We start from the raw sequence: 27940 nt of genomic DNA, 5'->3' as shown, positions 1-27940 counted from the left end.
GCAGAATAACTGAGGCAGAAGAACGGATAAGTGACCTGGAAGATAAAATAGTGGAAATAACCACTGCAGAGCAGAATAAAGAAAAAAGAATGAAAGGAATTGAGGACAGTCTCAGAGACCTCTGGGACAACATTAAATGCACCAACATTCGAATTATACGCGTCCCAGAAGAAGAAGAGAAAAAGAAAGGCACTGAGAAAATATTTGAAGAGATTATAGTTGAAAACTTCCCTAATATGTGAAAAGAAACAGTTCATCAAGTTCAGGAAGCACAGAGAGTCCCATACAGGAAAAATCCAAGGAGAAACACACCAAGACACATGTTAATCAAACTATCAAAAACTAAATACAAAGAAAAAAAATTAAAAGCAGCAAGGAAAAAACAATAAAAAAACACACAAGGTAATCCCCATAAGGTTAACAGCTGATCCTTCAGCAGAAACCCTGCAAGCCAGAAGGGAGTGGCAGGACATATTTAAAGTGATGAAGGGGAAATACCTACAACCAAGATTACTCTACCCAGCAAGGATCTCATTCAGATTTGATGGAGGAGTTAAAACCTTTACAGAGAAGCAAAAGCTGAGAGAGTTCAGCACCACCAAACCAGCTTTACAACAAATGCTAAACGAACTTCTCTAGGCAGGAAACACAAGAGAAGGAAAAGACCTACGATAACAAACCCAAAACAATTAAGAAAATGGTAATAGGAACATACATATCAATAATAACATTAAATGTAAAAAGATTAAATGCTCCAACCAAAAGACATAGACTGGCTGAAAGGATATAAAAACAAGACCCATATAATATGCTGTCTACAAGAGACCCATTTCAGACCTAGGGACACATACAGACTGAAAGTGAGGGGATGGAAAAAGACATTCCATGCAAATGGAGATCACAGGAAAGCTGGAATAGCAATTCTCATATCAGACAAAATAGACTTTAAAATAAAGACTGTTACAAGAGGCAAGGACACTACATAATGATCAAGGGATCGATCCAAAAAGACAAAACAATTGTAAATATTTATGCACCCAACACAGGAGCACCTCAATACATAAGGCAAATACTAACAGCCATAAAAGAGGAAATCAACAGTAACACAATCATAGTACGGGACTTTAACACCCCACTTTCACCAGTGGGGCTGGGTGGTTAGGAAAACAGGGACAGATAGGTAAAAGGATACCAGCTTTTAGCTATATGATGAATAAGGTCTGAGGATCTAATGTATAAAGGTCAATCCTTTATATTTTTATTATTTTAAATAATCTGGCAAGATAAATTTCCTCAGTCCTTTGTAGCGCATTGAGCTTTGACACGTAAGAATTTTATGAGGATAAATTAGTGAAATAAACTTTGACACTTTATAACAGCAGGAATGATTTCACTGTTCAGAAATGTCTGAAGTGTGCTTTTATTTTTTCAGCTGCTTTGCATTAGAGAACTTTCATCATGTTGAAGGTGTGGTAGTTTTACACAAGTTTTAGGTGTTCATAGAGTTGAAGTTGATTGTCATTTTTGTCATCAATCCTCTGTAGTGTCCCTGTTGAACCCAAATTTTCTAATGCTCTTCCAATTTCTAAGCCCTCCCCCAACCCGTATTCTCTATATTGAACTCAGTAAAATTTTGTTCCACCAGAAAGCCTTTTCTTGACAAAAACCTTATAACACATAAATTATTTCTTATTTTGCCTACCTTCAAGCATGAGCATTTATGGTCTGTTCCATGAACTACCAACCTCACTTGTTTTGGGGCACTTACTGCTGGAAAAGCTCACTCTGGAATTTTCCAAATTAAATAGGTATAAGGTACACAGAGGGTAATAAAAATGGATATTATCAGCAAAAGACCTTCTTTTTTTTTCTTTTCGGTACGTGGGCCTCTCACTGTTGTGGCTTCTCCCGTTGCGGAGCACAGGCTCCGGACACGCAGGCTCAGCAGCCATGGCTCACGGCCCAGCCGCTCCGTGGCATGTGGGATCTTCACAGACCGGGGTACGAACCCACCTCCCCTGCATCTGCAGGCGGACCCTCACCCACTGCGTCACCAGGGAAGCCCAAAAGACCTTCTTAAGAGACCTCGAAATGTGGCATTTCTGTGGTGGATTTGCTAAGATTTGCAAACTAATGGAACTGGGTTTGTCAGCACTCCAAAAGTGGACCCATCCTCCTCAGGAATAGACACTCATTAGACAAACTCACAACAGTGTTGTATAAGATTAGAATGCTACTCATTAATCTATGATGAGAAATCTCATTGCCATAAGTCTACAACACTTGTATTGGCATGACTAGTGCATTCACTCCCTACAGACTCATATACAATGTGGGGGGTACCTTGTCATCTGAAGGTTGCCTGGAGTCAGAACAAGGGGAGACTTGTTCCAAGGCTTTCTTCTGGGCCATTGTGTATTAACGTCTAAGTTTATTTTCACAGGATGGTGTACTCCCCCCTTTGTGTAAGTTGTTGGTGGGGAGGGGCTGCGAGGAGAGCTTCATGATTTTAAATTCCATTATATCTCCAATCTGGACCTCCTAACTGAACTTCTAATCCGTATATCTGACTGCCTGCTTCTTTCTTCCACCTGGTGTCTAATAGACGTCTCAATTTGGCATGCCCAAGCTGAGAGCCTACATTCTTCTCCTCAGTCCATCACCCCTTTAAATCAACTTCCTGTGGTCTTCACTGTCTCAGTTAATGGCAACTGAGGTATCATCCTCAGCTTCCACTTCTGGTCTTCAGTAAACCCTGCCAACTCTGGCTTCAGTAAACATCCCAAACTGGCCACTTCTTTCTGCCCCACTATTACAACCCTGGTCTGGGTCACTATCATCTTCCACCTGGATTAATGCAGTGGCTTTATATCTGATCTCCTTGCTTCTGACCTTTCATCCCCTACAGTCTAATTTCAACACAGAGCCTAGAGTGATCCTTTTAACACATGTCATATCATGTAACTCCTGACCTATGAAGGTATAGCTTGGATCTACTGTCTAAATACAGGAAAATGTAGGATCACAGTACTACATATACTCTTGAAATGAAAGTGAGTAACAGAGTTAGCATGACCATGTATGTGATATATAACTGAGAGTTCTCTGAATTAATGTCTATGCAGAATATGATGTTTCTTAAAGGGAAAGTAATAAAAATGTGCTAATTTGAAGCTTACATGTATTATTAAAACTCAGCGGTAATAACAGCAGTTGCTTAGACTTTAGACAAACAATTTTTTTTAAGGGGGAATTGGTTAGGATTACTAGGACATGATATTAGAAAGTAGAGCAACTTTTAGTCCGTTTTTTTTTAATCGTTTTTAAGTTTTCCACAGACAGTGCACCCCTTTATTATCTGCATCCAGGGTAGACTACTCCCACTGCCAGCCCTCAGTATACTCCTGGCTTGGGCTTCATTCTGAATGTAACAGGAAATCATTAAAATTTTTGAGTAGAAAAGTGCATCACAGTTTAGGACTATAAATTGATCATTTATAATATAAAATTGAGACTATAAATCTGATCTTTTTAATTTATTACTGGAAGGTAAGAGCTAGTTAATTTGTTTTCATTGTCTTTGTCTCATTTCTCCAACTAGATTGTCATGTCTTATAAGGCAGGGAGTGTGTTTCTATTTCTTTGGTATTCTCTATAATATCATGTACTATCCTTTATATTCAATAGATGCTCAATAAATGCTTAGTGACTTCTATGCAGATTCTGAATTATGGGTTCTATGCTATACTGCAGGGTAAAAATGAACTTGAACCTAGGGGGAAAGGCTCTCCTGGTTACCCAGAGGAGTGTCTCTCTCTCTTAGCCAGATCAGAGTGGAGTGAAGCCTGCCTCTGCTATCATGTAGGATTTATCACAAAATGGTTGTCTTGGAAATGTAGTAAGTCATTCTCACATCAAATTCATTATAGATTTAAAGGCTTTAATATTTTTATGTAAGTTAATTCTTGACAATTTACTGTTCAAGTAGTGATAATAATATACAGATAATCAAATCACTGTTTTGCAAGCCACTTCTCATTTAAAACACCTGCATTGATTTTTTTTCACTAGCTATTATTTCTGATTCACTCTTGAAAACTGTGACTTTTCCTTATGATAAATTTAGAAAGTAGACAAGATTATTGAAATCAAAAGGCCAGCCCTGCCTTCTTACTAGTTGTGTGACTTATGAACTTTGAGAATGTGCCTTAGGTTTTCCGTATGTAAGATGGAGATAACCATTCCTGTGTCGAAGAACTATTGTGAAGTTCACTGTAAAGCTCTTAAAAGTATCTGGCATGTAATAAACACTATAAAAGTGCTTTCTATTATTAATAGTAATATTACATGGATGGTTTTCTGGGTAGGCTCTGATTATTAGGTGGGTGCACTTATGCCTAACCCAGCCTTTTAAACTACTTTTGCTTTGTTGCATTCATTTACTGAACAACTTTCTACCACTACTGAGATTGAAAAATCTTCATCCAGTGCTACTGAAAAGCATACACTGGCATTTTTTAAAAAATGGACTTAATTCTAGAGATATCTCCACTGCATTTTTAAATCCCAAGTTAGCTAACCAAATAAATCAAAACTAATTAGAGCCTGATGCTCACATTTAAGACCACACCTGCAAGTTTGTGCCCTATTCAGCTCAGTGTTGAAAATTTAGTGCTGAGAGAGGTCTTGTCACAAATGAACACAGGGCCCAAATGTTACCTTTTCACATACTCTTAACTCTGAGGGTAAAGATCTGATATACAATTTCTCTCTCTTTCCTCCCTCTTTCCTCTTTTCCCTCCTCATATATATTTATTAGGAATTTACTATATCTGTATCTCATGCATTGTGTTAGGTTGAGGGGATATAGTAGTGAACATGTCATCCATAGCTTCTGTTCTGTCTCATGGGACAGTTTAGTAGAGATGACAGATGATAAACAGCAACAACAAAGATACAGATATATGCATAATTACAAGTTGTATCTAACACTTTACCATATTTCCATTTTGCCACCAAAAGGACAAAAGATGTTCTGGAGAAATTCATTTGGATATAATTTTTTACATTAAAAACATCCTTCCACATGGTATCAAAACAAATAAAATACTTAATGCCTAAAATACTTCAGAAAAATATTTAACCAAGGAGGTTAAAGCTGTATACTAAAGACTGTAAGACATTGATGAAATAAATTACAAATAAATGGAAAGATATTCCCTACTCATGGATTGGAAGAATTAATATTGTTAAAATGTCCATACTACCCAAAGCAATCCATAGATTCAATACAATCTCTGTCAAAATTCCAATGGCATTTTCCACAGAACTAGAACAAACAATCATAAAGTCTGTATGGAACCACAAAAGACGTCAAATAGCCAAAGCAGTCTTGAGAAAGAACAAAGCTGGAGGCATCATGCTGCCTGATTTAAAACTATATTACGAAGCTATAGTAATCAAAACAGTTATGGTATGGATGTGAAAATAGACACATAGATCAATGGAACAAAATAGAGCCCAGAAATAAACCCACGCGTATATGGTCAGTTAATTTATGACAAAGGAGCCAAGAATATACAATGAGGAAAGGGAAGTCTATTCAATAAATACTGTTGAGAGAACTGGAGAGCTTCATGCAAAACAGTGAAACTGGACCACTATATTACGCCATTCACAAAAACTAACTCAAAATGGATTAAAAACTAGAATGTGAGATCTGAAACTATAAAACTCCTAGAAGAAAACGTGAGTGATAAACTTCTTGACATAGGTCTTGGTGATGATTTTTTGGATTTGACACTAAAAGCAAAGGCAACAGAAGCGAAAATAAGTGGGATTACAACAAACTAAAAGGCTTCTGCACGGTAAAGGGAACCATCAACAAAATGAAAAGGCAGCCTATTGAATGGCAGAAAGTAGTTTCAAATCATATATTTGATAAGGGGTTAATATTGAAAACATAAAGAACTCATACAACTCAATAGCAAAAAAACCCAAACAGTCAATTAAAAAGTGGGCAAAAGATCTGAAAAAACATTTTTCCAAAGAAGACATACAGGGCTTCCCTGGTGGCGCAGTGGTTGAGAGTCTGCCTGCCGACGCAGGGGCCGCGGGTTCGTGCCCGGGTCCGGGAGGATCCCATATGCCACGGAGCGGCTGGGCCCGTGAGCCATAGCCGCTGAGCCTGTGCGTCCAGAGCCTGTGCTCCGCAACAGGAGAGGCCACAACAGTGAGAGGCCCGCGTACCGCAAAAAAAAAAAAAAAAAAGAAGACATACAAATGGCCAACAAGTACATGAAAAGGTGTTCAACATCACTAATCATCAGGGAATTGCAAATCAAAACCATGATGAAATATCACCTCACACTGGTTAGAATGGCTATTACCAAAAAGACAAGAAATGACAAGTGTTGGTAAGGATGTGGAGCAAAGGGAACCCTTGTGCACTGTTGGTGGGAATGTAAATTGGTACAGCCACTATGAAAAACAGTATGGAGGTTATCCCCCAAATTAAAAATGATCTTATAATCAAGAAATTCCACTTCTGGTATTTATCTGAATAAAATGAAAACATTAACTCAAAAATATATTCATTCTGTGTTCATTGCAGCACTGTTTACAGTAGCCAAGACATAGATGCAACCTAAGTGCCCACCTACAGATGAATGGATGAAGAAAATGTGGCATATATACATACACATACTGGGATATTATTCAGCCATAAAAAGAAGGAAGTCTTGTCATTTTTGACAGCAGGGATGGACCTTGAGGGCATTATGCTAAGTGAAATGTCAGACTAAAGAAGACAAATAACATATGGTTTCACTTATATGTGGAATCTAAAACAAAAACAAAACTGAACTCATAAGATGCAGAGAACAGATTGGTGGTTGCCAGAAGCGGGGGTTTGGTGGGATAGGCGAAATGGGTAAAGGGATCAAAAGGTACAGACGTATAGTTATTAAATAAGTAAGTCTTGGGGATGTAATGTACAGCCTGGTAGCTATAGTTAATAATATTGTGTTGTATATTTGAAGGATGCTTAGTAAATCTTAAAAGTTCTCATCACAAGAGAAAGAAAATTGTAACTACGTGTGGTGATGGGTGTTATTTAGATTTATCGTGGTGATCATTTTGCAATATGTACAGATACCGAATCATTATATTGTATACCTGAAATGAATGTAATGTTACATATCAACCGTATATTGATTAAAAAAAGAAAAAAATCCTTCCAAACAAAGTTTTCTTCAAATTCTATTCTTGAAGATGTATGCAAAATTTATTTTACTTCCATTTCTACTTAATACTGTGCATGTATTTCATAATACATCATAATGTAGGCTAGTTTTGTGTTTTGCAATAATATTTGCATTTCCTTCCTGAGTTGAATAGAAATACGAACTTATTTTTAAATATTGATTATTACATAGGATGCAAAATATTTAAACTAAGAGAGTGTATTCAGGAACAAAGGGGCGTATGTAAAAAATAACTACTGAGCCAGAATCAGTCTGGTTAGGTGTTTAAAAAGTACAAGAACTCTTTCAAATATCAGTTTCCCTCATTTATAAAATAAAAGAGCTGGGTTAGATGTTCTCAAAGGCCCTTTGAGGTTTAAGCTGCTACAAATCATGAGAGACTATTTTTACATTAAAACTTAATGTACAATTAATGGTTCCCTAGTGAGTTGAAACAGTTTTTATGTTAGTGAAAAGGTACTGATTCAAAGGATCTCACATTATTCTAGTTCACTTCTTTTTGTCATTATAATATCAGTATAAGATCATTTCCAATCTCATGAGAACATTTCTCATGGTTAGACAAAGTTGTTGTTTTTTTTTTCTTGTATGTGGCAACATGAGAGGCCGGAAACCTCACTTATGGTGATCTGTGGCTTGCAGGGATCTACTTTTACTCACATGTAGGTAATATCTGTATTTTCTAACAAAGTGAGTTGCATCTGTTTTCAATTTGATTTTTTTCTGTAAGTGGATAAAAAAAGTATCATGAGTATCTTTCCCAACAAGTAGTATCATGATACATGGTAATCCCTTTGTGAAAGCCTTATAAATGTTGATGAATTGGAAACAGTATTAAGAATAAACCAAAAGCCTGCTTACATTTCCTACCATTTAAACACAATTGTCTTATGAAAATGCAACTAAATAGTTTTCCATTTTTATAAGAATGCCTAGAACTTAATGCTTTCCATCCATAACTAACAGACAACAGGATAGATTTCCAGTGATATATCATAACCTTTCTACATTGGGTTTGAAGGAGAGGTATGTTTGAGGAGTCACCCAGAATACACTATACATTTAAGTAAAGGTGTATGAAAAATTGATTTCACTTTTTTTTCTACTTAACACTACTGCATTTCATTGTTGAACTTGAGATTCTATACTATCCTTGTTTTCTAATTCTTTTCTTCCCTTACATTGAGAATTATTTATGGCCACATTTTGTGTCTTGTCCTTAAAACAAATGTTCTATTTATCTGATTTCTCTTGTCCTTTGCCTTCTTTAGTCTCTAAATCAGACATTATCCTCAAAGTTATTTATCCCCAGTCAAATTTATCAAGTGCTTTCTCAGACAATAAGTCAGTTCTTTGCATTTCCTTGAGTTACGCAGTCATATTCTATGTTTAAGACATAAGAATGTCAACACTCTGATTATTAAAACATGTGTTCTATTTAAGATCAAATATTAGTGATAATCAGTCTGGTTTCTGCAGCCGTATGGATAGATTTGATGAGCAGAATGATTCATACCTTTCTGTTCAAGCATGATAGGTCACTCAGAACCCATTTTTCAAAATATGGCATCTGCTTCTTTAGACAATTATCTTGATACATGCTTTATTTCATACATAAAATTCCAGGTGCTTTATAAGGTTAAAGTTTGAGGAAATATATCATTTGATTTATGGAGTAATTAACTGTAATAGATTTGTTTTTTGTGCTCAGTTAGTTGATGATACCACTACAGGTGTTTCTTTGTAAAATACCACATTCAGTGTATTACTCCTCTGCATAAAGTCCTTCAGGAATTTTTCATTTGGGTCTTTAGGATAAAATCCGATTGTCATAGCTTTACTTTGTGACCATACGTAGTCTGCCCCTGACACGAGCTTCCAACCTCATCTTCCGCTTCTCCCTTTTCTGAGCACTTAACTGTAGGCAGTTGGATGCACTCATGTTCCTAACATATATGAGTACTTCTGTCTCTCTGTGTTTCTTCAGAACTTCTCTTCTACCTGGAATGACTTTGTGTCTCTTTTTCATTTACAGAAATCTTATCTGACTTTCGTGGATAAGTGTTTTCACTTTGCCCATGAAGTCATTATTGAAATATTCAATTAGGGGAAGAGAAGGGAATTTAGTCGGAGATGGAGGAAAACATCTGAATATCCACTATGGGGCAAGTACTGTGATGGGCACCTTACATACATTATTTCAACAAGGGCTCCCTGTTTCATGAATTCCCATAACAGTCTTTTATTTAAGAAGACATCGTTATTATCATCATTATGACCAACTTCATGGACATTAGTACATATCCCACCTTTATTATGTGTAGAGCAGGTCGCTTGGTTCAGGGTATACAATGATAAAGGAGCTGGGGTTCTTGACCTTGGAGGAAAGGTAAGAAGATTTATTAAAAACGAATAATGCAGACTACAAAATAATGCAAAAAGATACTAGTTCAGAGAAGAAGTATGATTACTAAATATTGACTAAAAATATGTTCATCAACACTCAGTACCTGGAAGAGTACTTTGAATCATAAACCTTTATTTAATGAATGAACATAATTGCCTCACACTGTTAATTTTATGATAATATGTCTTAGCCACTTTCCTCATCCTTGAGGACAAAAAAAAAAAAAAATGGGAGGATCCTTTTTACAGAGAATTGTTATTACACAATACTTGTTTGATTCATTGATTTGTGGCTACTACTATTGAAATTTCAAATATGTTTTTGTTTATTTTGAGTAGCTTGGCTGTAGCTTAATATCCAGCACTGTTCAGTGTTTTATGCATAATTACAAGGGATATAGTCTTAAAGGATATATGAGCCAGAGAAAGATCTGAGATGGATTAAAGCTTAGTATGATTTAGAAGTAATTGGGTAAGTTTAAGCAGTACCTGTCCAGTCATGACCTCTTTGTTTAATGAGGAATTGTGTTTGCTGTTGCAGAACATTTCTGTGGACTGGAAGGTTTCCTTGTTCACAGTGAGTTATTAATACCCTATTATAACCCAGTTTCTTAATATTTTCCCAAAGCCTAGTTTTCAAGGACACACCACTTAAATTGGTGGTGAAATATTTTTCCATTTTAAAAAAATACAGTGGTTACTTTTCCCATTATTTTCTACTTATTTATTTTATCATAAAAATGAATATTTTGCTGGCATGGCAATTATTTTTCAATAATTAATATACTACAATATATATTATAATATACAATATATAATTATAGTATACTCTATTACAATAATTCAATACCCAATATATTGAAATTGGATTGATAATATGCGAATTATCTTTTATAAATTGGACCTTAAAAGAAATCCAGAAAGAAAGAATGGAGGGAAAAAGAATCTCAGTATCGCCATTACCATGTTTTTTATAGGTTCTTTTCATTTCTCTTGAGAAATAGAACTGTCTGTAATACCTCTGCATGTAATATCTCTGCACAACTGGTTTTTGGACACTGTAGTCTCATTTTGAATATATTATTCCAAGATATAAAAATTGAAATTTGTGCATGAGTTAAACTAGCATTTTATTCTGAACCTACTATAATAAGTGGATGTAGGGAAAGTTTGTCTTTTTTTTCTTTTTTTTTATACAGCAGTGTGTACATGTCAGTCCCAAACTCCCAATCTATCCCTCCCTCACTCCCTTCCCCCCGGTAACCACAAGTTCATTCTCTAAGTCTGTGAGTCTGTTTCTGTTTTGTAAATAAGTTAATTTGTATCATTTTTTAAAAAAAATTTTAAACAAAATTCACATTTTATTTAGGTTGAAATAAACTCTACAAAATTGATTTTCTTCACCAAAAATAACAGCAATATCTTCTGTATTATTCCTAGATAAACCACAAAACACTTATTTTTGTAGGTTTTCTAGGTTTTGCTTGTAAATCAAGATGAGGCAGTAGATACAGTCATGGAAAAAGAAGAAAACAGACAAATCAGTTGTCAGTATCCATGCTCTCTGATCCTGTCTTGAGCATGAAACAAGTGTTCAACATATACCTGCCAAAAAGCTTATGAAGATGTAGGCTCAGTAAAGGAATGCACACAGCAACAACCAGTTATGGAGCAACAATGGCAGGCTCTTCCATTCAAACTTTAACTATAACTTGTTCCTTTAACTTCATTTGATAAAGACAAAATCTACACTGAAACCCTTTTTTGGCAAGCTCACACGTTTCTCTTACAGTCTGATAATTTTCTTAACTGTCCCTTACAGATTTTTAACAGCATACTTAAAACTCCTACTATTCAAAGGTCTTCATGAGCTTCCTTGTAACATTTTATAAAATGTATTCCTTCCTCCCATACCTCCTTAAAATTTATTTCTTCAAAGTTGATAATCTGCCTGTATCATTTTTTAGATTCCACATATAAGCGATATCGTATGATATTTCTCTTTCTCTGACTTCCTTCACTTAGTATGATAATCTCTATGTCCATCCATGTTGCTGCAAATGGAATTATTTCATTCTTTTTTATGGCCGAGTACTATTCCATTGTATATATACCACATCTGAGTAGTATTCCATTGTATATATATCTCCATACAGTTCTCCATAGTGGCTCTACCAATTTACATTCCCACCAACAGTGTAGGAGGGTTCCCTTGCTCCACACCCTCTGCAGCATTAATTGTAGATATTTTGATGATGGCCATTCTGGCTGGTGTGAGGTGATATCTTATTGTAGTTTTGATTTGCATTTCTTTAATAATTAGCAAAGTTGAGCATGTTTTCATGTGCCTCTTGGCCATCTGTATGTCTTCTTTGGAGAAATGTCTATTTAGATCTTCTGCCCATTTTTCCATTGGGTTGTTTGTTTTTTTGATATTGAGCTGCATGAGCTGTTTGTAAATTTTGGAGAATAAACCCTTGTTGGTCTTATCGTTTGCGAATATTTCCTCCCATTCTGAGGGTTGGGAAAGTTTGTCTTAACTGTGATGGAAATAAACCTCACACCAGTACAGAAAGTGATGGAGTCGTGTAATTAAGCACAGTCAACTACTGCGCCAGGAATTCGAGGTAGTATAAAGCTGTAAATGTTTTGATATTACTCATGCTTCTTTTTTTCTCTTATAGGTGTTAAAATGGGTAGAGGAAGCGGTTCAGGCTTCCAAAGTTCACCTCTTGTCAACAGATCATTTGGAACAGGCTGTAAACACTTGGAAAATTCCTTTTGATCCCAGTCTAAAAGAGGTTACTGTGTCTCTGAGTGGCCCTTCTCCAGTGATTGAAATTCGCAATCCTTTAGGTGAGATATATGGGACATTCATATAATAAAATAGAAAAACCATGAAAGGTAAAAGATTTTTTTGTACACTTACTTGTTCAAATTAATGCTAACTTTATGAATAAATTCAATAAATCCAAAAGTGACTAGGGAAGATGTTTAAAAATTAAAACTGAATGTTTTTAGTGATAAGTATTATTGACTTAACATGAGATTCAAAAAGCTAAAACTCCTAATAATTTAAACAGATCACATGTACTAACTTAATTGTAGGTAAAGTATCCAAAATAAAAAATATTTTAATTGAACCTGAAATCATATTTTCCTCATCTTTATGTGGGGAAATACTTCACAATAACTTATTCTGTAAAATTCAGTATTTTATGTTATTTTTAAGTGAATCACATGAAAAAACTCCTCTTAAAACCACTGATTAATTTTTTTACTGTATCATTTTCTTGATAAATTTTAATTTTATAGGAGACAATCATTAAAAAACAAATTCATGTTCTCATTAGAATGATGTTTTAATTTACTTTGCTTCCTCAGTAATTGTATAGTATAACCCTAAGTTTTGGCTTGATTCCATTGCCAGTTGAATATTACAATAAGACTTAATGTTGAATAGTAATCTAATAAAAACAGAAACCTCATTTTTCTTAATATTTGCATTTAGAAAAAGTTTTTAAACCTATTGATGTTTGCAAAATATTTTTATTCCCATTGTAGCTTTAGTATGTGCTACATTTTTTTTACCTTTTTGTGAATATTTATAAATGGGGAGGGAGTAACTATCTTTCTTACTTATTTGAGTCTTAGAAAATAACTAATACCTTAAAGAAAATAGCGTATGAAATTGTCCTCAAAGGCTTCATCCACACTAACGATCAAATTGAAATTTACAAGCAAGCAAAATCTGTTGTTCAAGACTTCTACAGGTTTGGTCTTAAAAATGGATTTGTCTTTAGAAATGGATTTGTCTTTTTAGGTAGCATTCTTCTAATACTATCCATGCTACCTATCCAGGAAAGGTTTGTGTTTTTCATTATCTGGATACTTAAAAGTACCTGTAACCATTGCCTTAAGTTTCTTCTACTTCAAAAAGTCATTGATATTGATATTTTAAAAGTCATTTACAGTGATTGTAAAGCTTTTGATGCAAACATAGAATTCTTATAGTTAATTTGTTTATATAACTGCAGAAGTAGTCCATAGGCGAGCCAAGAGTGAAGTGAATAAGTAAACTATGGCTTAATTCCAAATTTGCTTTTCTTCCTAAGTTCCACCTATCATGCTACTTCATTACACTGCCTCCTTTAACTATTCCTATGACAAGTAAAAGCCTTCAAGCTGTGCTTCGTGGAAAACTGAAGTTGTACACTTTATGCAAAGATATGCCCAGGGCTCTTATGTTAGTAATATCCTGAGTGATCTTCCAAAAGACATTTATTCTGTTTTACTGTTTTTGCCATCTATCAAGTGTAAATGTCTCTGGGGACTCCACATAACTTCTTGGTAGCCATAATAGTTACCTAGGCTGGCTTTGGAAATATGATTACAGCCTGTCATTTGTTACTCTCTTTATAAGATCAAATCAGCATAGCAAATAGGAATGTTACTTCAATTCCAATATCCAGAAATGCTAAAGTTGAGTATATTTTAGATATAAATAAAATAATGTTTTGAGCTAGAGGTGCAAATGTCCGTCAGGTAATTTGTACTGGAAATGTATACAGCTAATATACATAGCTGAAAGAAAGATTATGCTTGTTACCATTATGTCTATCTTGCAGGGAAGCTGATAAAAAAGGGATTTGGCCTGAATGAACTATTAAATATTCATAACTCTGCCAAGGTGGTGAATGTTAAAGAGCCAGAGGCTGGAATATGGACAGTGAAGGTATTTTATAGTCTATTTCTTATTTTATTTTGGTGTTGGTATGTTTTATAGAGTGTATACAATATTTATATCTTCTCTAGCAATCATAGAGAACGCTTTTACTAAAAAGCAATATACATGGTGTGTTTGTAGGAGGTGTCTTGATCACATGAATGGATAGTGTTAAGTTTTGATAACCACTAAAGGCATCAATACCACTATAAATAGACTTACAATTCTTGGATAGTTTTCCTATCATCAAATCTGCAGATTGATCGTGTTAGCCACTGTCTGCTTCCAAAACAATCAGAGATGGAGCCAGTAGAGAATGATGGTTGGGGTATAGGCCCCAGTATGGAACTGCCCTGGCTTTGAATCTCAACACCGCCACTTAAAAGCTGCATTACGTCAGAACTATAACTTCTCTGTGCCTTGCTTTCCACCTCTGTAGTGTAGGATGGCAATAATAGTCCTTTCCTTCATAGAATTGTGCTGAGAATTAAATTAAGATGGTACAAATGAAGTACTTCGCATAGTTCCTGCTACAAAATAAGCTCTCAAGCACTGCTGGTTATTGGTGTTTGGTGGATGCACGTTCATTGTGTACTTTAACACAGAATGGTATTTGTATCCTAGAATTAAATTAAGTAGTATATATTCACTCTAAAAAAGCACTGTATTTTGGCAGTATGGAGGAAAGAACATACCCTCAAAATTCAGGATGCCATAAATCTGAGATCTAGTTCTGTTGCACATTATATGTGGGACCCACTCTAGTACGTGGTCTGAGTGGCTTGCCCATATTTCTCAAAATTTTCAGTGTGCTCTGGCCTATTTCCAACTCAGGTACCCGTGTTTCTGTGTCTGAGAGGCTTGTTTTTTTGTTTAACCTGAACAGGAGAAGGCTGTTCTTCCGGAGGATGAAGCCCCTCAAAAGCAGCTTTCAGCCCCTGCAGGAATAAGCTCCAGTGAGAGCAGGCTTAAAAGCATACCCTTTATGGGCTGCATTCTTTTTCCTGTGTTACCTGCTCTTTGCTTATTAGCATCCGTCATACCTCCCAAATGAACAACTTACTCTAGAATCCTTCCGGGACAATTCAAATGAAGATACCCCTTACATCATTTACTCTTTCATTGTCTCAGCTTCCCTCCATAAAAAAATGGGATCAATGGGCTCATAGTTCAAATTATTTAGCTTCTGTGAAAGTATGCGGAGGTGTTACACTGTAGAGATTCGAGGTGCTATTTTTGCATGCCAGTTTTTTTTTAAGGAATACTTATATTAACTTTACCAATTTAAAGAATGAAAGTTTTCATTGTAACTCCATTTAAATCCTAGAATATCAATTTTTTATTCTCGGAGCTCTCAGCCTTATAAGGAAAATAGAAAGTGTAATATGGATTTTTAAACATGGATAATATGGGATAAGGGTGTAAGTAAAAAGGCAATGTGAGATAAAATTAGTAATTTTTTATTGAATAGATCAGAAATGGTCCCATCTGCCTGTTTTATTCACCCAGTTCCTTGCACATAGTAGTTGCTCAATATTTATTGAGTGCATTAGATTGTCAACAATGAAGTGTTTTGCTGTTATATTTTAAATAAATGTGGCCAAATTTGATGTTATAGTTATTTTGACTAACTTGCCCAAAATATGACTAGATTGAGTCTGACTTTCTGTGACCACAGTAAGAAGGAGTATAAGAAGTTCTGAGTCTCTTTATCCGTCAAACACTTTAATTTAAGCATGACCTAAGCCAGCAGTGTCCTGAGCTGGCAAGTTTACTAAGGTAATTCATTCTTGCTCTCTGAATGGTGACATTAAGTTGTTTATCATTGATTTTGAAATATGTACAAGTGATGACACTCTTCCGTATTATTAGCAACTTATTGTAAAGTATTTGAATCCATTTTGCAGGTGATTTGGATTGCTAGCTGTGGTATTTCCTCTAGTAAAACTCTTGCCTAGAATAGGGATATTTTATATGTCTGATGTTTTTCCTTGTGCCTAACACACCTATTCATTCAGTCTCCATTCAGTAAACATTTACTGAGCATATGCTTTTGGCCATGTTCCGTGATACTTAATGGGCACTGAGTACATCTTAATTGATAATTAGAACAGAGAAGCACTGAGGATTAGTCTGTGAGTGAGGAGAGAGAGGATAAGATGGTGGGAACACTGTAGACAAGTTTCTAAGCTCGGTCTCCTGTAATTAAGAAAACAATAAAAAGACACAGTACCTGTTACCATATTACCTTAAATTTATATCTAGTCATCACCAAAAAGCTTCTGGTCCTGATGTTACACAATTTCTAGAGTACAATTCGTGGTAACTAAACAAAGGATAAAGCATTACAATGCAAGTAAAGATAATAAACTTATTTTGCTCCTAAACGAAATGCCAAAATAATGTATTGGGTTGGTGCAAAGGAATTTGAGCTGAATCTACTGACATAAATATGGCTGTTGACTTTGGATCTCCCTTTTGAATGGCTAATGAATGATAACGTTTTACACGTGTGCTTTCTCAAGCGGAGAAATGTCTGAGATAAGATAGCACATCCCTGGTGCCGTCTCCTGTGCACTCTGCTATCTGGCAAGTGTCTGCTCTATCAATGGAATTAATAATGGCTTTTTGAATGTTTCACATAACAGTTTTAATCTCAAGTATGGAGCACAGGCTATCCCTTAATTGACCTTAGCCTGGTATTCAAGGACCACCTAATTGAGCCTCAACCAATCTTTCTGGTTATCTTCTATCACGTGCCTTTCCACTCTAATATGCTTTTGCAGTGTCTCTCACCCTCTCTCTTACCACATTCTCATGGTCCATGCTCTGTCTCAAGCTGTTGCTTCTTTCTAGAATGCTCTTCTTACTTTATGTCTGATAGATAGCTACCCACTAATGCTCAGCTCAAATGGCAACACTTTCATCAAGATTTTTCTGACTTTTTTCATCCAGAACATTCTCTTTTCCCTCTGGCTTTCTATTGCAATTTTTCTGCACCTCCCTTTTGCATTATTTTTCCCCTTTATGTCATATTTATTTCTGTACAGATTTTGTCCTCCAATTTTGCTATAGACCAGACTGTGTCACCAATATATGCCATAGTACCTGGGAAAGAACTGTATAAATATTCATGAATAAAAATTAATACACTTATTCTGATGATACCCAGGGAAGCAGGCAGAAGCATTGGTTTAGTTCACCCACAGTTGATATACTGACACAGAACACTTTATTATGTCCATGATTTGAAATGCTATGAGAGTGGCGATTTCTTTTCTTTTGTGGTTCTCCTCTGAAACCCTGGTAATTTCTTTTCTGTGATTTAGTAAGACATTTTTACTAAACATAGACAATGAGTCAACTCATCAGTACAGTTCATATAAGTGACTTGGATGTTTTAGGTTGCCTGTGATGCAGGGGAAAACATGCCAAAAAGAAGTCACTGAAATGAACTGCAAGTGTTATTAAAAACAAAGAGAAGGTTGTTTTATGCCCCTAAATTTTCATTTGTAGGGAAGCTACAAATCCTGAATCTAATTTCTGAGAAAAAATATAAATTTTCCATTCGGGCAGCTGTATCTGTATATAGAGTATTTGAACATAACCACGGAAACTCTCAGGCCAAACTGTGTGCCCTGCTCTTTAAGGGGAACTTCCTGCAAAGACATTAAATAACTGTCAGCACCCATTAGGTTTAGGTGGTACAGACTTTCTATTAGTCTAGAATTATCAATGTGATCATGTAATTTAGCACATGCCCTGGGGTGTTTCCATTAAGTAAATTTGGCTAAACTGTCATTATATAATCTCCTAAGGAGAGAAGGGAATGTACCCAACCACATGATTATATTGAGATTCTGAGACTAGTAGAAATATTCTGTTTGTAGATAGTTATTTTGGTTGCCAGAGCCTACTAATGCATTTTCTATAGGATAAGGATGTTTTAGAAATCATACTCAAGTGACACAAACTTGCTAAGGAATCATAATTAAATAAGCCTCAAGTCTACAAAGGACTACACAAGTAGAATATTATGCTGGCCTCCAATTATTCTCACCTGGTGCCTCTTTTGAATAAGCCTTCAGACTACACCAGGTGGGTTATTTAAATGGATTAGATATGGCATTAATTCAATGTTTAGGAATGCTGTATAGTAGATTTTTTCCTGGAATATTTCCCAGTTATTTTGGTCTGCCAATATCAGATTGTCAACCAAATGGAATGTTTCCTTTAAAGACATACCTGTACTCTTGTGTTTTTGTATAAATGTGTAGAGGTGTGTGTGTGTGTGAACATATACAGAATTTACTCTTTGTTTTGGGTACATTTCTCTCCTTGTATCACATTTCTTTAAACATATAATACCTAATAAAATGATAGTATTTAAATCTAGCTGGCTTTATTATATCTTTATGGCTGGCACAATGCCTAGCCCACAGTAGATTCTCAATAAATATTTGATTAAAACCAATATTCTTTAATTTGTAAAGAACAGTATGTCATATAAGAGTAAAAACTTTCAAAAGAGATGGATGTCTATTTTAATTCAAGATACACTACTTAGTATCTTTTTGACCTTGAAGAAATTACCTAAACCTTTCCAAGTCTGAGAAAAATGGGGGAAAATAATACCTACTTAATATTGTCATGATTAATTTAGATGTTGGTAAAATGTTTAAATGGTTTCTGACACATGAATGGTAAAATTAGTTAAATCTGTTATTCTCCTGAATGTGTGTAAATTGTACCTATATTTTCTATCAATTCAGATACACATAAAGGTTTTATTTTTTACTTGGTTTATTTATTATTTTATAAAACATTGAAACTCCTTAGGAGAGAGAAGTTAAAGCCAACTCTATCAGTCACACTTTAATTCAGTTTATAACGGGGCACGACTCACATCTAGTACCAGGAGGAATTCTCCCGGCTTAATACAAGAAAGTTCATTCCTCACTGATGTCACATGTCCTGTGAGGGCTTCACATGGTCACTCAGGAACCCAAGCTGATGGAGGTACCATCATATTTTGAACACGTGGCTTCTCTTAGTGGGGAAAAGACTAGACCATGTTCATTGAATAGAAAAAAGGAAGGGATTGTGTCACTTCTCTGATGAGAATTTTTTGTGAGTGACAGACACGCTTTACTTCCTTTATAACCCATTGGCCGGAACTATTGTCATGGCCTAATGGTCTGCTGGAGCTGGCTCATAAATGGCTCGTGTAGAGTCAGTTATGCACTTTCTCTTCCCAGCTCTGTGTTCAGTGACATCCTGTTGAGAGCTTGAAGTCAGCCACTGTGGTAGTATTTACATCACAGAAATTGGCAAATACCCCAAATTAGGGCTTTCTCTTTTCAGAGAGAATTTTACCAACACTCCACTAACCTGACCCCTTCTAAATGAGAGTGTATTTAGAAATTTAGAATGGCAAATGAATAGTTGCGTGGTATTATTGTTTTCTATGCCATAGCGTCCAAATCAACCCAGAGATTATGTTATCCTAAAATGCTGTGCATAGACCTAGAAAGGGTATTGAGCTTGGAGTAATTGCCATTTAACTTCCTGTCTAAACCTAAGCAAGTAATCATTTCTTTGAGCCCCAGTTTCTTTATGGTGCTATAAAATCATTTTTGGATGTAACAGTATTTTGTGAGATAATGTGTGAGCACACTTAGCATAATGTGTCTAGAAAAATTCAATGAATTCTTGATGACTCTGGCATTAGTTGGTCCTAGGGGAATCTAAGGAAAAGTGCCAACATTAAGCATTTGGATGACGTAGTATCATTTATTAAACCTACATATACTAAGTGCCTATTAAGATTTTATAGGTGATATATATGATATAATTATTGACTTCAGGGGCTTTCAATGTAGAGAGGGCTTTCAATATTTAATAAGCCTTTATCCTTAAGCTAAAAGTAGATCCATCTGCAATAGAACTGACCAGGAAGCTATCAGAGGAGCAACTAACTTTCGCTGGAGCTCTCCATGGTCCTTGCTTCATGGTACTTCAGCCTGTCCTGCTTTTTCATTCCTCATAGACTCACTCCAATTCAGAAGCCTACACTCTGGTCCACTCTGCTCCTCCTTTCCTCTTACTGCTTTGTGGATCATGGCTACCTATTTACACTTATAGAATGCCAGTGGGTATCTAGTCTAACCTCATCTTTGCCTCAGGTCTGCTCATACTACAGCAGCCCCTGTATTCCTGATTCAGATTCTTCTGCAACTTGATCAACATGACATTCTAACTCAGGATAGTAGTGTAACTCATTATGAACCTTTATAAATTGTATGAATAAATATACTCTTTAAAATACAACTCTCAGAATTTCAAGCCAATACAAACCCAGTTCAGTGTCTAGTGCCTAGGAAATTTCCTGTTATGTTTGGAACCATTATGTTCCAAGCATAAGACTTCCCTCTTCTTAACTACGGAAAGCATGAGGTGAGGATGGCTCTGTGCCAGAGTGATGCTTCTAGATATTCTGTGGTGGAGAGATGATTTTTGGAGCCAAATTCTAATTTTATTATAACCCACAGTTTAAATCTACATGATATAAAGAGCAAATAGAAAAACATTAAATCAGTAATTTTTGTCTTACTGATTTAATTATATATATAGAAAATGGTGCTAAGATGGCTAAGTAATTCAGAAGGGAAGAGAGGAATAAGAAATACACAGCTGGACTTCCCCTCTGTTTAACTTCGTTACGGAATTAGCTGAATTTTCTTCACCCCTCCGAGACCTTCTTATCATTTATTTCTCCTCCAACACCACTCTGTCCATAACATGTGAGAATCCAAAGCCTTCTAATGCTTCTGGAGTTTCCTGAAGACTTACTTTCTTTTGGTCTCCTTGCCTCCTGATTATTTGTGTGTTGATTCTAATCTTTTGTACTTCGATGGAGGGTAAAGCTCAGCCCTTCAAAAATTTCGTAGGAAATCCACTAACAAGAATCTTTTGTGAGTTTAGTAGATTTGCCTATAGATTTGGGGACATATCTCGAAGTGAGTTGTGTGCTTTTGCTCTCTCCTTGCCCCCCATCCTTCTTTCTCCCCATTTTGTTTCTGCTTCTCTCCTGTGGATAGACTCAGAAATTCCATATTACTCTTCTATTATGTAGAGCATTTGGGTATATTTCAGCTTTTAGCTCGAAACCAGCATAATCCAGTTCACTGAGATGATCATGAGAAATGCATGGGGTAGCAGTAGAGGTCAGTTTCTGGAGCCTCACTGAGTTTACATCCCAGGTCTGCTACCCACTGTTTATCTGTGACTTTGAGCAAGTCACTTTACCCTTCTGATCTGTGAAATGAAGATAATTATAGTATTATCTCACAGAGACTTTTGTGAGGATTAAACGTGATAATTTACATAAAAGATTTGCCTGCTGTACAGAATGCATTTTGTATATGTTGGTACTTTTCTCCTTCATCCATTTACTTGTTTAACCATTTAACCATCACTATACATAAAATCTTTTTGTTCCTATGTCAATAATACTTGAAAAAAGGGAACTCAGCTAAGAAACAGACTAAAATAATAGCTTACTTTAAGAAAACAGATTAAAATAATAAATTATTGGCACTTTCTCGTGATATATTGTGTTCCTAAAATAATGTCCAAGTATTGTTGTAATTCTTTTAAGCGAATGATTCGAGAATGATAAATGCAGGCATGAGTATTAGAGGTAATTTTAAAATAAGTTAGCTTAAAATTTTTCTTTGCATTTTATTTTTAAACTATAATTTTGGTTTATTTGTGATGTCCCTTGCTTCCATTACTCTGATTAACCCAGAGTTGGATTAATTAGTCATTGTGCATAAAAACTGATTCGCTTGGAAATATCTTTTACTTACAAACCCTTTTAAATTCTATGCAGGCATTCCTACCGTTTACAGTATAATATATAAATAAATTAAGATTTTCTTAACTAATTACGCTTCCTATTCTTAGCATTTCTCAGAGAATAGTAAAACTATGTCCTTATCTCCACCTACTTTTTTGCTATGCTATTTGGATCAAAATTAATTTATTTTCCAATAATTTTATAGAGATTGTAAAGGACTCCCTCTTCATCAACTCAGCTTTATTTTTAATGTATTATTTAGCAACAGGATAGCATATTTTCCAACACTTAGGTAATTTTTAAGTTTCTCACTTAGCTATTAAGCAACATTTTTTTTTTTTTTTTTTTGCGGTACGCGGGCCTCTCACTGTTGTGGCCTCTCCCGTTGTGGAGCACAGGCTCCGGACGCGCAGGCTCAGCGGCCATGGCTCACCGGCCCAGCCGCTCCACGGCCTGCGGGATCTTCCCGGACCGGGGCACGAACCCGTGCCCTCTGCGTCGGCAGGCGGACTCCCAACCACTGCGCCACCAGGGAAGCCCCTAAGCAACATTTTTTAAATGGACTCGTTATCAGTCGATTTGTGCACAGACACTGGTAGATGATTAGCACTTAACAACAGTCATTAGGCGGATTGCATGTTATATTTACCCTTGGTAGCCTCAAGAGCTGTTTTATCATAAGGGACTTTCTGAGCAACAAGACAACTAACAGCAATAGATGATGTCAGTGAAAAAATCTAAATCAACTCATAATATTGACCATTTCATTTCTCTTTTACAAGAAACCAGTAGACAATAATGTCTTCACTATAGCTCTACATTATCTAAAGCAGTTGAAATTAGACTTAGCAAGGTTTTGTATAGCCTTGTAGGGAATCCTCGACTTAAAATTGGTTTATGATTGTAGTTTTTTTTTCTTGTCTGTTATGTGAAATTCAGATCACATTTTCCTTTAGAAATAATGCAATAAGTGGTGGTACTGAGACTCCTACACTTACACTTAGAATCCTTTGTTACCTCTATGAAAATGAGCGATAGTAATAAGCGGCATCGTTTATACTAAGAATACAACAATGTTTTCATGAAGATGTGTTTTTTTTCTTTTTCCTCACCTTCATTTTCCTTTCCTCTGAGTTCCTGCAAGTTCTGCTCAATGAGGAACATGATTGGTAGCAACAGGGACATATCTCCTCACCCTTTCTGTCCTCATTGCCAAATAATGAGTCACAGTGATGTAGGGAAAACTGTGTGGTTTGCTGAGCCTTGGAGCTGGCTTATCTTTAACAATGCTGTGGCTTAATCTAGCTGTTCACTATATTAAAATCATATATATATATCTATCTTTTTAGCACCTTCTGTCATGCTGTGATAACTAAATATGTGTTTCTCAGTGTTGAGATGGAGAGCCATGTTGGCATACTGGTGTTATCATGTGAATGCTTTCTCTTACTCCTATATTCTGCTTCTACCTAAATGCTGCTATCATATAATCATTTTATTTTGAGACAGAATCTCAGTGATCAATGTCATAAAATAATGGTGAACTCTTGTTCATAAGCCTTTAGATGGTTTTGGAAATACATGTTCCTAAACTCCACTGACTAGAGATTCTGATTCAGTAAATCTTGGCTGGAGCTCAGAGTCCATATTTTTACAAACAACCAAAGTGATTTTGTGTAGGTGTAGATATAGGTGGTCCTTAAATCATATTTAGAGAGATATTGATGTGGAGGCTAACTCTGACTTACCTTGCCCTTGGGAGACAATGTAGCATGGTGGGGAAGAGCCCAGAGCCTGACTTTTGGATTAAAACCCCACCTCTGCAAGTTAGGAAACCTTGTGAACTTGGACAAGCTGTTGAATAGCTTTGGTGCCTCAACCTCCTTATCTGTGCAGTGGGGATAATGACGATACCTACCTTATAGGGTTGTAATAAGGATTAAATAAGCCAACGTATTCAAAGAGTCTGGGCACAGAGGAAGTGCCCAATAAATGTTAGTGTTTTATCCTGTGACCCTAATCCAAATTATCAATATTTATTATTTATGCACATATGGGTAACGTCAGTGCTTAGCTATTCAATATCTTGTTCATCTCCCTTAGGAGGTGTTAACTGAACTACAGGCTAGTCTGTGCTTTTATATATGTGCCTTTTCTGTAATTCTGTCACTGCATTTACTGCATCCTCTTGAAGATTTCGCTTTCTCCATCTGACTGTCTCACTGGCCATAGACCCTTACAGGGTCAGGACCTTCTTTTCACTCATGTTTGTATCTTGAGCACTGAGTGCCTTGGCTGGACACTGCTGAGCTGAGGATGCCGTTTGGCTAAAAGTTGGAGAATGGTCGGCTCTTGTGCTTGTCCTGGCTGTCTCTTCCCAGAGGCAAAGAGAAGGGAAATATTTTCATAATAGAACCTGGATGGTGTTTAGGGGAGAAGATTTAGTCATTCGTTCATTTCACAAATATTTCCTGAACATTCACCATGTGAACCAAGTCCATTCACTATGACTACACCCCTCTATCTTTTACCACTGGTCATGCAATATAAAACTCAGCTGGACTTTAGTCCCCTGGGATATGTATTACAAAACTTGCATTGAAGTTACAGAATCACAGTTTAGTTCAAAACACCCAGATCAAAAACCTCAGTGATCGGACATCAATCTTAGTTAAACACTCTGCAGTTTCCCATACTGGTTAGTGTCTAGTGTGACCTGCATCCTGGATCAACTGCTGATAGAGTTTGTCATTGAACATTTTTCAGACGTCTAGCAGTGGAAGGCACTCTGTTCGCATCACCGGCCTCAGTACTATTGATTTTCGAGCTGGTTTTTCCCGAAAGCCCACCCTGGACTTCAAAAACACAGTCAGCAGACCGGTGCAAGGTTTGTATGTTCTCATTACTTCAGTTGGCATAGTAGATATTGAAGTGCAAAAGAGTTCTCAGACTGTGTGTGATTTTATAATTTTGTGGTATTCAATAAAATTGGGAAACATAGCATCTTTATTTTAAATATGATTGCACTCTTGACCTAGTAACTGTTTCTCAAAGTGTGGTCCCGAGGCCAGTGATATTGAAATCACTCAGGGAGCTTATCAAAAATTAAGATTCCTGGGGTCCACCCCAGATCTGAATGAGAATCACAGAAGGTAGGGCCCAGGAATATGCACTTTAACAAGCACCTCATTGATTCCTACACTTACTAAACTTTGAAAACTGATGACCTAGATCTTGAGACTTTTTCCTTACTAGCATCTTACTTGCCTGTTGTCTAGGTGAAAATGCTGCGTGTGTGTGTGTGTGTGTGTGTGTGTGTGTGTGTGTGTGTGTGTGTGTAGTTAGAACATTAAAGATACCATATAGCATTATATGTTCCAAGGTGAAATTATTGTTGATTTGAAAGGTGCTTATGTTCCAAGGTGAAATTATTGTTGATTTGAAAGGTGCTTCTTCCTCTTGTTTTATTCATGCAACAAGATTTATAGTTAAAAAGAAGGCTCAATTCTACTGTGACTTTAAATTTCTTTTTTCTGATAGTTCTTTTATTTTTATTGCTGCAGTTACTGGAAGGATACAGAATAGTGAATCTTTAAAAGTATTCATATAACAAATATCATATAACACAATATTCATAATTCTATTCTTTCTACATATAAACATGATTAAATACCATGAAAATAATTACTTAGGGTTTCCTAAGTTTCTCTGGTCATGAATAAACTGTCTTTTATGTAGAGAAGATTCTACAACTGGGCCACAATTTATGGCAGTCTGTAGTACTCATATGTATGTCCTTATTACCTGTTGTTATAAATACAAAACTTACTTGATAGATAACCTCAGGTGCATGTTACTTGCAAATGATGACAGTTCCTTTCTCTTGTAGGAATACCTACCTATGTGCTGCTGAATACTTCTGGAATTTCCATCCCAGCTAGAGTAGATCGTCTTGAACTTCTGAGTATCTCAGGCAGCTCTCTTAAGACAATTCCTATTAAATATTATCCAGATAGAAAACCTTATGGCATATGGAATATTTCTGACTTTACACCACCAAATGAAGCTTTCTTTCTCAAAGTAACAGGCTATGATAAGGATGATTATCTCTTCCAGAGAGTATCAAGTGTTTCCTTCTCTAGTATCGTCCCAGGTAAGGTATCACTTTATTCAACACTGGAGTATTGATAGTTTAAGGGGCTGATATGGTCCTATGAGTAAAGAATGGACTCTAGAGAATTCCCTGGCAGTCCAGTGGTTAGGATTCTGGGCTTTCACTGCCAGGGGCCCCTGGTTCGATCCCTGGTCAAGGAACTAAGATCCCTCAAGCTGCGCAGTGTGGCCAAAAATAAGAAGAATGAACTCTAAAGTCAAAAATAACATCCTCACATTATTACTGGGTCACCATGTAGAAGAGCATTTACACTTAGTAACACAAGTTTTCCTAACCATAAAATAGCACATTCAAAGTTTCATGTTAAGTCTCACTGATTGTAGATCTGAGGATTTTGATTACTTCAATCAGTGTGAGAATTTGAACTGGGAAGTTCTCGTGCTCTTACTCCCCCTGGCATATGTGTTTAATATTTGATTAGCTATCTGATTTGGCTAAATGTTTATATACAATTGTCAGAAACCTTTCTACTTTGAACAGTAGTTCCCTGCAAATAACTGGTGATGATTTTGCCTTTTTTGGTTAGTTAGTTAATAAGTAAGCTAGTTACTTATATATTTGCTGTTATTTCTCAAGGCTGATGACAGAATTCTGACCAAAACTTTAGAGCTGTATGTAACTTGAACCATGGACTGACAAGGATACAGAAGGATTGTTTCTAATATTGTACTTTTGGGTGGAGGGATAACAGTTTATCATTTATACATAAGATTATGATTTGGGAAATTCAGGAACCACTCTGTAGCTATTGGTTAATAGCTGTAGAAAGGAAATAATAGAACCAACCTCAGTATTTCCTCATATGCAGTATTCAAAGTTAGTTGTGTTAGCCCCTGAATTGAATGCTTTAAAAAGCTATTGGATTCTTAAAAATCAATTTTTTCATTCCTTTTTGGAAGCAGTTACCCTATGAATTCAATTCTAGGATATGTGTGTTGTTTTCATAGTTTTACATTTTTGAAATGGAACTATGTTCTACAATTGATGATGTATTGTAACTTATCTGGTAGCTTTGTTTTCTATCTTGGTGGTACAAAAAGTGTTATGTCTTAAGGTCAGTGGAGTCTTAGATTCAATGAGTACCTTAGTAAAGGGTCCATGGAGATAATCCAGAAATTAATAACCTTTGAACAAAGAAAGATAAAGTGATTTTTCATGATTTAGATTAACTGGAATGCAGAGAATTTACTGGAATAATTTAAGTATAAAGCTTTTGAATGGATTAACAGGAAGTACCAAATATTATTGTGACCTTCTTGCCCATGTTCTTTTTTTCCCAGATGCTCCCAAAGTTACAATGCCTGCGAAAACCCCGGGATACTACCTGCAGCCGGGCCAAATTCACTGCTCTGTTGAGAGTCTTTTGCCCTTTACCTTGAGCTTTGCCAGAAATGGAGTTACACTTGGAGTAGACCAGTACTTAAAGTGTGTAAATGTTTCCATTAGTAATAATTTATAGCACTAAATACAAATAGATACTTACTTTAATGTACTTTTTTCATTAGACA

At 35.9% G+C, this 27940-nt stretch overlaps 1 protein-coding gene across 1 annotated transcript in view; it reads left to right on the top strand.

Moving 5' to 3' along the window:
* The window catches only part of HMCN1 (hemicentin 1), a 525244-nt gene that overhangs the window by 167606 nt on the left and 329698 nt on the right, over positions 1–27940 (top strand). Inside the window, exons 5-9 of the mRNA XM_027083004.1 lie at positions 12356–12527; positions 14300–14406; positions 25025–25145; positions 26148–26411; positions 27713–27857. Coding sequence (XP_026938805.1) covers positions 12356–12527; positions 14300–14406; positions 25025–25145; positions 26148–26411; positions 27713–27857 — 809 coding nt within the window. The remainder of the gene's footprint in view (positions 1–12355; positions 12528–14299; positions 14407–25024; positions 25146–26147; positions 26412–27712; positions 27858–27940) is intronic.

Source organism: Aethalodelphis obliquidens, unplaced genomic scaffold, assembly GCF_003676395.1.
Source record: "Aethalodelphis obliquidens isolate GAN/ISIS:26980383/991018 unplaced genomic scaffold, ASM367639v1 scaffold48, whole genome shotgun sequence".
Classification (NCBI taxonomy): domain Eukaryota; kingdom Metazoa; phylum Chordata; class Mammalia; order Artiodactyla; family Delphinidae; genus Aethalodelphis; species Aethalodelphis obliquidens.
The sequence above is the reverse complement of the archived record's forward strand: the minus strand, read 5'-3'. Positions and strand labels throughout refer to the sequence as shown.